Below are 17756 nucleotides of genomic sequence, written 5' to 3' on the forward strand. Positions count from 1 at the left end.
GCACAGAGTAGTATGATGAATGCTGAAGTTTAACACATGCAGAGAGGACACCATGCTGGGGAAGTCTGCTGAATGGTAGCGAACAACAGTAAAACTTCTAAGCCTCATTACCACCACATCAACAACATTTCCAGAACAAAGATGAACCATTTATAATTTTGCCACGCTGAAAGATGATACTACCTTTGCTTTGAAAAAAGTTCCACAGATGTGTTTTCCCATGTGCTCCCTCCACTACCCCAATCCTTTTGTTGACTCTGACTTATTTAAGTGTTGCCATTCAATTATCTCCAGTAAATTCTGGAGATCCTTTGGGTGTATGTAGATCCTTGCTTCCTGGCTTCATAAAATTAATTATTTCTTCAGCATTCTGTAACTTGAAATCATTCCCTACATGTAAAATGCTGATGTCACAACTCGTAATACCATATTTGGAAACTTTTGTGAAAATAAGCATGTCTAGATTACTCAAAGTCAAAATCAGCACTGCTTAGGATAATTTATTCTCCAAAATGGATACAAAAGGAAATAGCACCACAACTGGAATCCTGATGGATAGTCCAGAACAGAGGATAAGTTTAGGTTCAATGGATTTATTCTACTCTGCAGTGGCAAAGGAATTTTAGCCATCATGTCAGCACAAAGGGTGCACACAGATTTCAAATGTAAACTTTAAATAGACACTTGCTTCACTGAAGACCTGGAAATGTTGAAAGGACAAGAATGGGGCATTTCATACCTTTTCTCAAGAAAAAAACCATAGCAGTTTAAGCATACAAGTGCAAGAACTAACCACAAATATGTATATTTAACAGTAAGATGTCTCCACTTGACATACAAAAAGAAGCTCAAGAGATGTGCTCCTCGTACAAGGGAGGGTCCAACCAGGGAATTCCTGCTGGGTTGCAAGATTGTACAGTGGAGTGACACTTGAGGCATGTCCAAGGGAGAGCCATAGAACACTATATGGACTGCAAAAAAATCAGTGACATATCTTACAATGGAGGAAAACTCCATCTGCTGTAATTGCTTTGCACATGAGGCCTGGTAAAGCAGGACTTCTAGGTCTGATATAACTCCCTAGTCTCTTAATCCTGCTGATTGACCTTTAGTTCTGAACAGATGCAGGTGACTGTCTCCTTTTCTCCTCTCAAGAGATTGTGAAAATAATAGTATATTTCCTCTAAATATGTACAGACTTCATTTACTCTGAATAGGATTTTAGCTGTTTCTCAGCTAAAAGAAGGAAAGCGGTGCCTCATTTTAGAAATCTGGCAGCATTTACAATTATTTTGGAAACAATGGCTAATGAAATTAGACAAATGAAATGATTAAAATTATGTTGAGAGAGAGAGAGAGAGAGAGAGAGAGAGAGAAAGAGCATGCCACAGAACATTCTCTTCCTGTATTATATTTTATTAGACCTAAGAACACATGTGGTATTTAACCAAATGTGCCATTTGCCCTGTCTTTCTGGAAGGGAGACAATAAACAGTGTAGTGAAAACAAAAACTCTCTACATCTCACAACTCTACAGCAGAGGTAGCAAACACCCAAATGTTCCCAGATTCCAATTCCCATCATCCTTAGTCATTATGGCCAAAGGCAATGAAAGATGGGTATTGTACAACTAGAAGATCACCAACTCACATGCATGTAAGCGGAGGAAAATAAATTTCATGTTCTCTTCTGTTTGTTTCAACTTTAAAGAGGAAAAAAATTAGCCGAGTGCTGAAATCTCTATCTTCGCAAAAATAATGATAGTACATTTTTATTATTACATTTAGGTAGATTTTTTTTAATGCACACAGCTTCACTTTTATGAGATGGGTCAGGTGGGAAGCACTGTCAAGACGTCAATATTTATCTGTTATTATTTATTATTATTTATTTATTAACCTTGTTTATACCCCACCTTTCTCTACCCCAAGGGGGACTCAAGGCAGCCTACAAATGGCACTTGTTAACGCCTTAAAATATAAACATAACATGAGATAAAATGGATTTAAATTACTGCATGCATAATAACATAATTAAAATATGTTGCAATGTTAAAACACGTCATCCAAAATCAGGCCGTTCCATAATCAAATTGCTAGTGGATGGTAAGGAGGGGGGAGCCCTGCCGATGCATGTTTCTGGCTTCTGATCAAGCCTTGATGACCACATTACTCCAAGATACTTTTCAATTATATACATGGCAAAATACAATATGAGAAGGAAACAATAGCCAACATTCAGTTAGGGTTCCATGATTACCAAGTCTGATTATCTCCACAAGCGCCATCCAGGTTGGCAAAGACTGGCCAAGAGAACATCTGGTTTTCTCCAAAAATCAGGTTTCCTCCTCAAAAAAGTGGAGAGAAATTTGTGGATTCTAAACTCAATCCTGGCACAGATGAAGAGCCTGCAAGAGGAAATTCAGCCCTGTGCATAGGAACAAACACTAGCTTATCATGCCCTATACAAATCTGCAGACATAGATTTAACTGCTGACAATACCACAGTTTTATTGAGTTACTTTTCTAGACTACAAAGCTAGAAACTTTCACTATGTAAGATTATGTTTGGTCCTACATAAAGGTCTTGAATTATCATTCAGATTTCCAGGAGTAAATGTCTTCTTAGCCTCCTTTTTAGTGTTTATAATGAGGATATTCCTGTAATAACAAAAGGATCCACATTTACTCTTTTTTTAACTCTAATTGTGATTAATCATACTGATTCTCAAGTCTCAAGAAGGCTGTTGTTGTTGTTGTTGTTGTTGTTGTTGTTGTTGTTGTAAAACATTCATTTACCTCAAATCTCAGTGTCAAGAAAGCAGGAAGATTAATCACCATACCCGAGAAAAGATATTTTGGTTCTTCATTTTCTGGTGTAGAATCCATGCAGATATGTGATGGAGTCGTCTTCTTTGGGTTTTTTTAAGCAGAGGCCACCAGTCAGAAGTGCTTTGATTGTGTGTTTCTGTATAGCAGGTGGTTGGACTGGATGGCCCTTGTGGTTAATTCCAACTATGATTCTAAATAGACTTACAACGTAGACAACTTCTGGCATTGTCACCTTCATAGTTTCAGACTATTTTCTTAATTTTAACCACTTGTGATGCACAGTTTTTTTTAAACTACAACTAAACCAGCTTTCACAAAATCTTTGAGGAAATCTATTGACCTTTGGGTATTTTTAGTCTCCAAACCTATATGATTTATGGTGGGGTGGGTGGTCCGTAATTCCATTATTCAGGTTTGTACTGTGTGAAGGAATGCTTCCTAAATTTCCCATTATTTGGCTTTGCAGAATCTCCTTCCTTATTACATACATATCGGGCATCTACATCTCAGCCTCTTTCTACCCAGAGCTATGTCGTTCACCCCAAAAACCACTTTGATGCTCTTGTTTTCTGTATTATCAAATTTCTGGCGTCTCTGCTCTCCCCTTTGTTTCATTCTGCAAGTCCCAACTTGTTCCCCTTCAGATTTGATGTGCTCCTTGGAGCTCTATCTTGCCCTGCCAATTCTGAGAAGCCAGCTCAACAACTTCTGAGTTTTGTTCTGGCATTGGACTTCCCCATTTGAACTTGCATTAACTGAATCTATGTACACAACGGTTACTTGGATTGTGTACCTGCAACAAAACAAATTATTTTGTTTTGTTGGCTAAGGGAGAGGAGCCAGAGGAATTTGAGTCACCATTCTCTTCTGGTGACAAGGTCTTTCTCAGAATGTAATAGTATTCAAATCTATTTATTGCTGGGATCAACACAGTAATGAACCTTCCACTAGTCTTCTTTACTGAGCTTCCTTCAGTTCCATGAGTCCATTGATCAGAAATCTCTTAAAGAGCCAAAGCCTACATCAATGTTCCTTTCTTGTTACTTAAACTCAGATTATGACTATTTGCTCAACTGAAACACCAAGTCCTCCGGGGAGACAGGGCAAGCTACAAATAAATCATCATCATCATCATCATCATCATCATCATCATCATCATCATCATCATCATCATCATCATCTCCTCTTTCTAACAACAGCTTCATCTCAGTTTCTTTTCTCCTACAAAACAGGTGCCTGTCTGCTTAATATATAACTTGTGAATGGCACATCTGTGACCTTTCATGCCCCCATATGGAAAAACTGGGTAATGTTTTTGCATGTTAAGTGTCTGATTAATTAGCATTCACTTGTCGTAAAGTCTTTGCTGAGGTATTTGGCTAAAAGGTGGCTTAATGCGGCAGAAAATTTATCTGTCAGTGGGGGTGGAAAAGGAAATCCCATGGAGTTTGGTCAGGATACTTGTATGTGTTTACAGTGGTCAGAATTTCCTGGCCTAAGTGCACACTTTTGAGAAACAGAAATTTTGATGCTTCTCTTAAATGTCTGATGATAGCTTATTACATTTTGTATTTGGGAAAAGACAGCCAAGTAAAACATTGTACGCATAATAAGTCAGTTTTGAAGTGTACATCTGTGCAGAAATAGCAATGTTCATCTTTAAAATATGTAGAAACCTCAAGAAGGAAAAGACTGGATGTATTTTTAAATACTCTTTTTGTATGTATCTAACCTAAGTAAACAAAGACAAGTCCACACAATAGTTTTGATGAGGAGCAGTGGATTTTTTCCCCACAGAATTCTGACATGTTGAAAAATCATATTAGTAAAAAGAAAATGAAAAGTGGGCAGCCCTTTGGATACACATCAGTGGTCCTAAAATACATTATTCAGAATATATCCATTATCTAACCAACACTGCACTTGAGATATTTCTTAACCCAGAAATTATACATTTAAAAGCTCCTCTAAACAAGCATATCTTGACCAATTTTTGAAAAGGATTCAATAAGCTGCTTCAGGTTGCCTTCAGCATTTGGTGCATTCAACAATGAATAAGAGTCACCATTAGCATTGCAGATGACCATCCATGGAGTTGACAGTACAGTCAGCCACCCACATGTGTTAAGATTAGAGGCACAGGCACAGTGTGAAAGTGAAAACCAGCAAAAAAAAAATCCAAAAAGAAAACCTGACTAGGAATGTCTAAGTCTTTGAGCACAATTCTACAGTCAACTTTTGCTGAAAGCTGCCCATAGAATTGAACAGGAGGATCTAGAGATTTCGAGACAGACATCTTTAATCAAATATGTAAATAATCAAATCCACAAAAATCAAAACCGAAATTGTGGGGGGATGATTATACTAATAAAGTAACTGCCAGTGGCCCAGTTCAGTACAAAGCAGCTCCTTTCATCCCTGCAGCCTTAATTTTGGATTATTGAAAAAGGAACCTTTTTTTGTACCATTGTAAACCACATAATTTCTCTCACAGCAACTTTCAGATACCAACCATTTAAGAAAGATGAGAGTGCTCTACACTTTCCCTAAATACCAAGATTTGGAAAACAAAACAAAATTCTTCAGGGTTTTTTTCTTGTCAACACTATGGTTTGCCAATGATTCAGTCTCAGAGTCCTAATCACTTCTCACTCAGCCCAACACCAATACTAAAGTTTTCCCTTATTGTTTAACAGTAGCTAAGCTTACCAAAGGGTTCACAGCAAAAAAGCATTCACCAGAAAAACCAGCCACTGATGTGCTAAAAGAGCAAGTGTTGCATTCACTAATCTTTAGTGTTGACAGAGAAGTCTAGGAGCAGATGCTTTTCAAAAGGTTATTGTCTTCTTACTCCATACTAAGATTTAGCAAGCTATGTTTATATTGTTTTAAGAGGCTGCTTGTTATCACTAACATGAAAAATAACTCATTTTTTCAGACGAACACAATCACAGTTGTAAGAAGAATATTTTATGTTTATGGGAAATGTATGGAAATAACTACAGTATTAAGTAAACTCAGTTCCTCATGATATCAGAACTTGGAATTGCGTTTTGCTTTAACTATGGTGAGAACAAGACAGAATTTAAAACGGCAGTTTGTTCCCAGGTTGTTTTTAAGCTCATTATTTAAACAAACTACAATTCATTGAATTTGCATTCTGAAAAATGTGGTTGGTTCAAATTTTGAAACAACTCTGAAAGTCATAGGCTTTAGCATTCCCAGTAGATAGCTGCCTACTCTCTGCCTGAAGATTTGCATTTTTCTAAGTAATTGGTTCCATTATCAAACAGCTCTTACCAATTATTGGAAAAGTTACTTATTGAACTACAGCTCCCAGAATTTCCCAGCCACCATTGCCAGTACCCAAGATACTGGGTGATTCTAAAAACTCTGTCCCAAAACAATAGCTTTTCTAATAATTGTCTCAGGGCCTCATCACAAAGGCCAGGCAAAGGGTGCTGCTTCAACTGGCTTTGCGGCAAAAAGAGAGGGGCATCAGGGAGCAGCTCCCTCTCAGCGATGCTTTTCCTATCACATGCGGGGAGCATTGCCATTCTGAAGAGGATTTCCCCCGTGTTGTGGGGAAAGCATGCAATGATGCTTCCACCCTGGTGGGGGGCAGGGCCTCCACTGGAAATCACACAACATCATGTGATGGCCAGCTTCAGGCTTCATCCCCAGGACAAAGGGGAAGCACCGTAGGACGCTGATTTAGGTGAGGTGATGAGGGCGTCAGATGTCTCTTATCTTGGCATGGGGCTTTTTCCAATGCTTTCAAATAATGTTCTGGTAACTAGGATGGTGTAGTGGTTTGAAGTCGAACTTCAACTCTGGAGACCAAGGTTCGATTCCCCACTTGGTCATGGAAACTCATTGGGTGACTTTGGGTAAGTCACATACGCTCAGCACCAGATAAGCCCATGACAGGCTTCCCTTCGGGTCGCTATGAGTTGGGAATTATTTGAATGCACATAACAACAAAACCCAAGAGAAGAGATTAAGGAACATTTTCTTAAAGGGTTTGTTTACATTTGTTTATCTTCAGACTTTACATCAATGTGTTAAAAAACCCATGTCTTGTACATAATGTAAGTGAAATTAGGTTTTATTATTGTCTTCCATGTAATAAAATTTCAGAATAAGGTTTTATGCCTTTTGCATCCACCAGCGTTCCCATTGTGCCAGCATTACCTCGCACACCTGCACTGCATAAAACTTGTCATTCAATAACAGTTAATAAAATAAGATCCTTTACATAGTTAATTAGGATGCATTCTAAACACTTCAACTCCAATCACATAAAAACTTAAACACGAACTGAACATTTATGCACCAGGAAGATCTTGGTTGGTTAAGAAATACTCTAATTGATATGAAGAACCTACTATAGTTTTTCCACCACCATTAAAGTTGTCATATTCACCAATATTATTGGGATTTTTCAACAGGCTCTTCCCTTGGCAGAAACATTTCCTCGATCTACCCTACTACCTACTTGAGCCCACATCTCATAAAGGACTGGGTGACATTCTCAAAAACAGTGACAAGGCAGTAGAGGGATGCATGAGTTAGGAGGAAATCATTAAAAAAATGGAATTCACTGGCATGTTTTCATTAACCACTGAAAACATGTTTATATTTTGACTGTACATATTAAGTATTTGAATCACAAGAATATTAGCATTTCTGTTTCTTTGGGTGCACTTACACTGTTGAATTAATGCAGTTTGACACCACTTTAACTGCCATTGCCCAATACTATGGAATCATGAGATTTCTAGCTTGGTGAGGCACCAACACTCTTTGGTGGAGAAGACCTATAAAGACCCTATAAAACTACAACTCGAGTCTCAACCAGGCTTCCCCTAGATGATGCAGTTGATTCAACCCTCAGGTCTTTGATTGTGACTCTTGCCTTGTAGCCCCTAAGCCATCTCAATTTCCCCAAGATGTACAAAAGTACAAGAGGCATGCAAATTTGATAGTACTGTACTTTTGGGGCTTGTTTTCAGAAGGAAAAGTAGGGTACAAACATGAAATGAAATCATTAAGGTAATACACAATTTTGTTTAAAAAAAGGTCTCCAAATGAAAATATGAAAATATAATTATTGCATATATTCTTACCCTTCTGTCTGGAATATGGTTCTAAAACAATGCCTCAGGCTCTTGTAATTGGATGGATCATTTTTTCCTCTTTGAATCTGGAACCTAGAAAAATAGATTACAGTAAGTCAGAAGCCATACAAGGAACAAGAGGAGGAGGGGGAAGAAGTTTATTTGTATTTATTTATTTATTTATTTATTTATCTATTTACTTGTTTATTTCCTTCTCTCTCTACCGTTTACAGTAGGGAACAACAACAAATTATATAGAGCATATAGAACACATAAACCATTAAAAATAGCATATAAAAGTGATACATATTGCACACACTAAATACAAATGCTAAAATTAATAATTTAAAAATCATCTGGATAAGTTTTCCAGAAGGTGTTAGCTTCAAAGTGTTTCTCTAAACTTGGGCATTAGATTCAGCTGTAGAATCTCTTCTGGCAGGTCATTCCATAGTCTGGAATGTTCTCTCATGTAATTTTCTAATATTTACATAGCACTTTTTAAACTTACAAAGCATTTTGAAATAATTATTATTCCCATGGTACAAATGGGGACTAAGAAATATCTTCTGTGCTCCTCTGAGTTTCTGGTGGAACAATTATGCCATGAGAATCCACTGGCCGAGCCTGTCAAATTTTCCTTCCCACACTTTCCAGTTCTCTCCTCCCAAATTTCTAGCATCTGTCCTACTAAGTGTAGCCAATGGTGAAAAGACTGTAAGGTTCCATAAACTGAAAGACCACACACTGCTCACACTTGCTTTATAGAGAAGGAATTGCCCACAAAGATCCTCAGACAAGATGGAGAAATTAACAAAGAAGGGCAACAGTCAGTGCTACCCAATAGACTGAACATCTGCAAGAGTGGGCTAAATGGAGGTAGCATAAACCTATATTGAGAGAAAGGTGAGATATAACTGAAATAAAATAAAAATGTATGGGGAGAAGTCTGTAGTAGAACGAGAGGGGGTGGGAAGTGGTGAGGAGAGAGGTAGTGGAGAAGACAGAGAAGACAGAGAAAAGTAGCAGAAGAAAGACATGGTGAAAGATGGGAAAAAGAATATTTAGAGATGAGAGGAAGGAGGATAAACAAAGCGACAAAGTGTGATGACTCATGGGCCATGTAGTCCTGTTCCTAGTACTGTTGTGACAGATGAAGAGGAAAACTTGGGTTTCCCACCGTTTCTGCCGGATTTGGAGCCCTTGCAGCTGCAGGATGTTTGCCCACAAGAAGTCAGCCAAACAAGCCTTGAGCAGAAATCTCCCCCATTTTCTCGCCGTCTTTATTATAATCAAGATAGAAGCGCTCGGGAGGCGACTCGCCGGAGCGCCAGGATAGCTGCCAGACAATTAGATGATTAAGTCTGTTTCCCTTGGGAAAGTTTAAGGAGTCATGCATCTGGACACAGCATAGGTTTCGTTTCTTGTTCCCCAGAGAAAGTGTTCTTTGGTGGGAAAACAAGATCCTATATAGGTGTTTGGCCGCAAAGGAATCCTTGCGGAGTCAATTCGTCAACTTCGGGAGTAGATTGTGTGTGGACTACGCTACTCCAGTTTCCAGGACCTTGCTCTCGTTCCAGCCCTGCCTTGTTCCCCGGACCTCGCCACGGATTTCGCCACGGACCCTGTTCTTGCTCCTCGCTTCTTGTTGCCTTGAATCAAGCCTTGTTTGCCAAGAATCTAGTTTGCTCCCCAGCCTTGCATTAAGCTCCATGGACTAAAGGACCTTGTCATTTCCCCTCACTTTGCTTGGCAAAGTGTGTGTTTCGGTTATTGGATTACAACTTTGGACCTTAATATCTCATATTGGACATTGTTTTCCTGGACTATATTTGACCTTTCCTGAAAGGTCTACTTCTGAACTATATTCTACACTTGTTTTTATCAACTTTATATATTTCCTTAATAAAGATATTAGTTAGATTCTGGTCTCTGTGCATTGTTATTGGTGCTCTGCAGCCTGGGTCCTGACACAAAGTGGAAGAGAGAGACTGTAAAGAGAAAAGAAACTAATGATTGGCAACAACACAGCCATTACTACAAAAAGTGAAGAAAAAGACTATAAAATGGAGGAAAGGATGGAGAGAAGACAAAGAATTACCAAGAGACAAAGCAACAATGGGGAGTAGTCCATTAAAAGTACATTAATTTCTGTAGAATGATGCACAACATTATTTAAACCCTCTTTTAAATATTATCTTCTTCAAGAACTGTGAGGGAATTATTTTGAAATTCACAAAACAGAAAACAAACTTCAATGGCTTTACACTTTGTTGAAAACTGTAGTATGTTTTCTTTCTTTGCAAATAGCTTTTGTGAAGGTTACCACTTTCACAACCTGTAATGGCACTGCATAAAGTACAACATCACATGGTGAAACAGTCTTCCACGCTTAAATTTTATTTGGACAATAAAGAGGTTATATTTACTTACTAAATATGCAGTAATTTCCATATAGAATATGTAACAATTTGATAATTTTCATTATTTAGACAGACTATGTAAAAGATGTGTCTATGCCCAAAATACATGGTCAAGAGTTACAGGGAGGTAAAGGCATAAAGCCAGGCAATGAATAGATGAAATAAAATGTGGAAAATGACCTTCAATTTAGTTTTTATTGTACACCCTTTTCAAGTGTTCAGTTGAACACAATAAATATATGTAAGGAGTAGCTATGGAGACTGACTGTGCTTGGGGATGTGGGAGAGTTCCAACATTATAATGATGGTATTCAGCTTTCCTTATTTTTCATCTACTTCTCCAAGGAGCCTACAGAATACTCAGAGTGGTGTTGCAACTGTGTAGAACCAAGTGTAGATCTTGGAATTTTTCCTGTAACCTGTGCATACTGAAAGTTCAGGCAGCAGAAGTGGCCAGTAATGCTTTTCACAGCTTAGTTTGGCACACCATCTTATAACCACAACCATAGCCACACAATTATGGAGTTGGAAAGAGCCCCAAGGGCCATCTAGAGTTGGAAAGAATCTTCCAACATTGCAGGAATCCACTGCTAAAGCATCCCAAGAGAAACTTTTTAGTCCTGCCTAAAAAGGGTATTCCTTGTTTCACTAAACTGTGGACAGGTATTTCCAGGAAGGACTGATGTAATGTGCTTGATACGGGGCTGCCAAGATAACTTGAAACAGGTATTCACATGTGTAGAATTGTCTTATCATGTGATACAGAGCTTTATAACTGAAGAATAAAGTCTGGTGCTGTTATTGTTCTCTTCCTGCCACCCAAACCCACCCCCATGATATTTAGTGTCTGTACAGATTGGTGGATAATATAGAAGGGATATAAGTAACACGTGGAGCCACTGCAAAAAAAGTCATTCTTCTGAACCATAAAATGAGTGGGGGGAGGGATGGGAGATATGCACATCTACATTCCAAAGCAATCATTTGAATCCACAGCAGTAAACCATTGCACAGAAAAAGGGAACTTGTAGCAAATGACTTCAGAATTATTGGTGCAATGAGAGAGATTGGACTACCACAGAACATGCAAAAACACTGCTTTGGGGCAAATTACTTGTTACAGTACAAGCCTCCCATCAAAAGGTAAATTAAGGTAAAGTAACTTTCAGACCCTGCCAACAAAACAGAGCGTGATAGTGATGGTTGACAACCATTTTTGAGCCAGTTGCTCATCAACTTAGACACTGTGCTCAATCTCTGAATCCCCTCAGCTGCTAAGAATATTGTGTTTTTACTCACAGTAGTCAATTCAGAATGGTGACAGATAAGATAAGGCTACATACTGGCTTCTTAGAGAAGAAGCTGGGGAGGACATGGGAGGAAGATGGGGACAACACAGAAATGTTCTGGGATGGAATCCCATGACCACCAACGGTAAGAGAACGAAGCCATACACTTCCACAGTTTCCCCCATTTCCCCCCAGCATCTTGACCTCCATGTGATGAGGTCTCTTGTCTGCTAACATAGGGTGCAACTATACTGTAGGATTAATTCAGTTTGGCACCACTTACCAGCCACGGCTCAAAACTATGGAATTCTGGGATTTATAGTTGGACAAAGGGCACTTCCAGACTTGACAGAAATGTGTGCTGAAGCGGGATTTAAAAACCTGCTTTGGTGTGCATTTCTGTCCCCACACTTCCCAAAGAAAACTGGGCTTTCCCAGTGGGGTGTTTATATGCCCTCCCAATAACTACCGGGAGGGCACCCAAATACCCAGAAGCTCCCCTCAAACCAGCCTTAAAATTAAAGAAAACTTACAGAGCTACCCTTACACTGCTCTAGCAGTTCTCCTGATGTACAGAAATGACACGCCAGGAGACCGGGGGGGGGGGGGGGGAGGAGGAGGCAGGAGCTATTTTCCTCCTCACTCCCCCCACCCCCGCCTCCTGGCACATAATTTCTACATGCCAAGAGGGCTGCCGGAGCTAAAAAGTTTTTTAAATTTTAAGGCTGGTTTGGGAAGGTGGGGTATTGTGGCAGGGGGTGGGTGCTCTCTCACTTCTCTGGGTTCTTGGAGCCCAAAAACCCAAGAGGGCTGTGGGGACTGACCCCTGGGTAGTCCCAGGAGTACCCAGGAGTCAGTCCCCACAGTTCGAATACTCCATCAGATCTGGGCTTTTCAGGAAGGCCCGGGTTTCATGGGGTATCAAATTAATTTGAAACAAAGCAGGGTTTACCTGCTTTCTTCCCAAGTAATTTGCTTTACCTGAGGCATTGTTTGGATGCTTCAGGTAAAAGCCCAATAGGACCCACATTTTGGGGCCTGTCTGGAAGTGCCTAAGTCTTTAGCCACCTCTGGCAGAGTTCTGCTGACTCACCACACTACAAACCCCAGTAGTGTCACCCTGAAATATTTCAGCACTGTAGATGCACCCATAAAGCCACAATTGCATCTTTGTTTGCCTTTTTACCGCTTTCCTTTAAAATCAGAGGTGGGGATTATGAATCCAGCTAAATGTTAAACTCCAACAATGGACTATGGCCAATGAACTGTATAGTAAGAGCATTCAGATTATTTTCTCTCTGAAAATGGTTCTAGCAGCCATTTTTGCTAACTGGGGCTACAAAGTGTTCCAAAAAAACGAACAAGAGGAAACCTTCTGCAATTATTATTTACTGCTAATGGGTTGTTTAACAATGTTGCAAAAGTTACAATACAGAACACATTCCTTTCCTTAGGTATTTTTGTAGTAAATCAGTTTTATAGTTTTAATAGCAACCTTAAAACTACATGCCAATTAGGAGTTGTAGTCTAGATCTATGAATTGAGTTCTTTGATATTAACCTGGTAGGCTAATAAAATTAGGTGTAACTTGTTAATGAACTAGCTAATTAATTGCCAGTAGTTGTTATAAAAAAAGTTTATGTATGAGCCAAAAAAGAATCAGTTGGAACATGTGACAATGTAGCAGAAATAGGTAGAAATGAGTAGAGTTAATTTAACTAAAGATAGCAGAACTTGCTTTTCAAACCTTTTTGTTTCAGTGAAAGCTTACACATAAACTGAAGTTATAAAGTAACATTAAAAAAGACAAAAGTTCATGAATCTATGTTTACATTAATCTTACATTTCTAAAACAACAGAACAGATGCAAATCCAACACAAAGTAGATTTTCTTAATTTCCCCCCTTTTTCCTGATGCCAACAATACTCTATTTTGTTAACCCCAGATGCCAATAACTCCATCACCTGGCTGCTTTCACACGAAGAACAACGTATAGGGCTGCATGATAAGGTTAAGTCCTTTCCTTACTTCAAATATCTTGAAATCTCTAGAGTCGCACCCCCGAGAACCCAGGGAAATTGATTTATTGTGAGATGCAGAAAGGCATTGGAGCATTGAGGCATGTTTAACAGTAGCTTTGCCCATGATATCAAATCAGCATGAGAGACACAAGGGAAAGTGAGAGAAGGAGAGGTGTTTCAGGACATTTCTTGAGAAGCAACTCTACACTTCATTAGGCATGTGGGTGGGGCTAGCTAGATTGTGCCATTTCAGAATGGTAATTAGAGAATTCAATCTCTAATCATAGACTTCATCTCACTGAACACGTCAAGTATTTGGAAGAGTAGGTTTACCATACAGCTCAGGCATACTGAGTTTTGAAATTAAATGGATTATTTTCCTAACTCCATCACATACTAGCAAACTATCAATTTTATTCAGGAGTTCTCAGCTGATTTGCCATCACAGTGTTCCTGTCCACTGTCCCTTCCCCATTTTTTCTGTGAAAAGAAACACCTCCTCTTCTGGGACTCTGATCTCTGTTCAATCAGTGGCTATAGCCTGAGTTAGAAATGTCATTTCCTAATTGGTTTTATCATAAACACATGCTCTAGCACATTTTGCTCTAGTTTCTCAATGAATGAATATCTTGTAGAGTCTCCACTAATTTAACATAGTTTGTGGGCTCAAAAATGAAGTTTCCGGAGCACAATTACTACTTTCAAAGTAAGGACCACACAATTAAACAGGAAATAACACTTGCAAACTAGAAACATATATTCTTTATCATCATTATCATCATCATCTTTCAGAGGCAGGATGGCCATCTGTTGGGGGTGCTTTGATTGTGCTTTTGCTACATGGCAGAAAAAAGGGGGTTGGACTGGATGGCCCTTGGGGTCAATAGGAGGAGGAAGAGGGAAGAAGGCATCTGGGGGCTCTCCCTTTGCGATCCGGCGATCCTTCTCTCTTTATCCCCTTCCCCATGTTGGAAGAAGGAAGGAAGGAGGGAAAGAAGGAGAGGAGGAAGGAAGGAGACATCTCTATCCAGATAATTTGCAATATATACTATACTATATTATACTATACTAATGTCCAGAACATGGAAAATAAATGAGATGAACAGAAACTTTTAACACAACAAAACAGTTACAACATAATAGGCAAAACTGAAACCTGGTAGGATGAATCCTGTAACTGGAATGCAGTAATTGAGAAAAAGGCCAAACAGAAGAGAGGGTGGAGTAGCATTATATATCAAGGATGTTTATACATGTGAAGAGATGCTGGCTTCAATCCTTGTGGTCACTGTAAGTGTTGTCCTCAATCTTGGAAGACCAAGGAGATATATAATTATAGGAACAAAGTGGATACCGCACTAAAACATTTTTCCACTTGTAATAGCAGCAATGTAATTTACCTCTTGACATGTGACTGTGATCTCTCATATATCAGAAAGACAACCAGACCCTCGAGAATCAGAATCTCTGAAATGGAATGGACTTGAAGGCATGCAACAGCAACAAATGTCCTTACACAGTGTTTCCATCTTACAAGAATACATGCTAAACAACAAAATCATAACATCATGATGCTATTAGGGGAGTAAGTGGTCATAGCAGAGTAGTAAAAGTATACATTTTGCACACAAAAGCTCTCCTCTGTGATCCCTGGCATTGCTGGGGGGATCTCTGTCTGAAATGCTAGAGAGCTGCCATACTGTTTGATGAGCTAATAATTTATTAATTTGCTCACTTTTTATTAGCTAGATTGCACTGTATTTTGACAACAACCCTGTAAGGTATATCAGTCTGGAGAGAGAGAGTCACTGCCCCAAGGTCACCCAGTGGGTTTCATGGCTCAATGGGGACTAAAATCTGGACGGTCCAATCTTAATCCACTACTCAAACCACTACATCACCCTGGTCTCTGACTTACTATGAGGCAGCTTCTTAGGTTCCTATTACAGAAATGCACCAGAATCATAAAACCACAGTTAATTATTTCTAATTTTTATTACACATGCATTATAGTCGGTATCTCATTGTTTTATATGATGCTGTTCTACTACTTTTTTGAGATCATGGGTCAGTGCAGTCTAGAAATACATTCTAAAAAATGCATTATGAATCATAACTCCAAGAATGCTCTAGGGTGATATTTTTATTAATTCATGTGGTTACATTCAGATAAAACCAGGTAGTAATTGCAGTAATCAAATTTAGCGTGACCAGTGTTTTTCATTCAGGATTCAGATATTTGCTATTCACATTGCTTTTTTTCATTACTTTGACTAAACTTCCATTAGAATTCAGCTATTGCAAAATGAAGACTGATAACTTATTCCACCATCTGGGACAGAATTTGCAGGCTGTTTATATTACGTACCAAAGATAATTAGTAAATTGAGAGTATAATTCTGTAGTTTATTTGAAGGGTAAATCTTTCAAGTCATATAAACTGTTGAAAATATGAACATTAGAACTCAAAACAAATGCCTAATTATTTTAAGCCACAGGTATAAATTCTGCCAATACAGGGATTTATATTTAACTATTGTAGTGCTGCAATAATATTTTAAGTATGAGCCTAAAAGGGAAACTAGGAAAGCAGTACAGAGACAGGAAATGTTCTCCTTTATAGCAGATCTTTCAATAAATTCACCTCTAATTGATTTCTGTTGCACTTCTTTACTTCTGATGAGCTGTTTTATGCTCTCATTTTGGGTCTTTCAAATGCATACAGCTAAACTGAAATTTAGCACTTGTTTGGGATAAAATTATCTTGTTTCATGTTTTATATGTGCAAGTACACTATCTCTTAAATACAATGATTTTAAAATTAGAAGACAGAGGATGGCTTCAGCTGGGGGAAAGGATGAACTTGCTTCATAATTCAAAACATGTAATATATCATTCACTCAGCACAATATTTACATAATTGTCTTCTTACTGATTCAAACACTCAGGAATAGCATGTCATAAGTACTTCTTTTATCAGATTTGAGATGGGGTGTGTCACAGATTTAAACCTTCCATATTGTCAAGAATTCAATGAAATATAAAACATGTACAATAAATATACATCTGCAGTTTGAAAACACTCATTTTACTTGTGTTCTGACTATACTATTTAAGATTGCATGTGGGAGCTTACAGGCATCAATATTTGTGAGTATAAAAACATTCCACGCACACAGAATATATTACAAAAAAAAAGGGTTTAGTTTGGAAATTTTTGTGTAGGAAACACTTTTTCCTACAAAAAAGAAGAGTGGAAAATCACACGATCCCCATAGCATAGTGACGTGTCACAGATAATGGAGTGATACCACTGTGGCTATTTACAGTAAGAAGTGGTCTTTTATAAGAGTACTGCTGTTCATCTGTGGAGCACTGGCTCTTAGTAAAACCTTGTTCTGAACTAATGTGACTACACACCTACTGTCATTTTGGCTGGTACCTTTGCATGTACCACAGTACTATATTATTAACCATCCGTTTCATTTGCTTTTCTGTCTTTCTAATATGCCTTATATTAAATTGTTGGGCAGCTGGAAAGACATGTTAAGCACCAATATCCAGTTAAATGTTTTCTAAAGTGTCTTTAAAGGGCACTCAAAAGACAATGGAAATGTCATTACATTGATGTAATATAATGACACTGTTGTTGGCAGAATTCAAAACTTACACACACACACAAACACACACGCACACATATGCAATAAAGATAATTTCACCCAATGAAAAATGCATATGTTGAATTTTGGCCTATTATGCAGAAGAAATAATGGACCTACAGGTCTTTCCTCTTTCTGCCACCCCAATATTTCAGGAAATATCTTTTTGATAAAACACATGTCAAGATATAGTTGCTATTAAATAACATGTTTCTAAATATATTTTACCCCCAAACATACATTTTAATATATATTGCTTATATTACATTCCAAAAATACCAGGAAGTGCAAGATGCAAGCATAGCCACTTTCTGAGCCATGTGTTAGTCCAGGATGTGTGGATCAGGTCAATTAGCTTTGAATGGTGTACCAAATGAAATTCCTGAACATCTCTTTCCTATTCAATTGTATT

The 17756-nt window shown here is 38.4% G+C and overlaps 1 protein-coding gene across 3 annotated transcripts in view; it reads right to left on the reverse strand.

Annotated features, from left to right (window-relative positions):
- slc25a21 (solute carrier family 25 member 21) overlaps positions 1–17756 on the reverse strand; it is a 295483-nt gene that overhangs the window by 78082 nt on the left and 199645 nt on the right. For all 3 annotated transcript variants that reach the window (XM_062968293.1, XM_062968294.1, XM_008102807.3), the window contains exon 3: positions 7961–8044. In XM_062968293.1, the coding sequence (XP_062824363.1) occupies positions 7961–8044 (84 nt within the window). The remainder of the gene's footprint in view (positions 1–7960; positions 8045–17756) is intronic.

Source organism: Anolis carolinensis, chromosome 1 (assembly GCF_035594765.1).
Source record: "Anolis carolinensis isolate JA03-04 chromosome 1, rAnoCar3.1.pri, whole genome shotgun sequence".
Taxonomy (NCBI): Eukaryota; Metazoa; Chordata; class Lepidosauria; order Squamata; family Dactyloidae; genus Anolis; species Anolis carolinensis.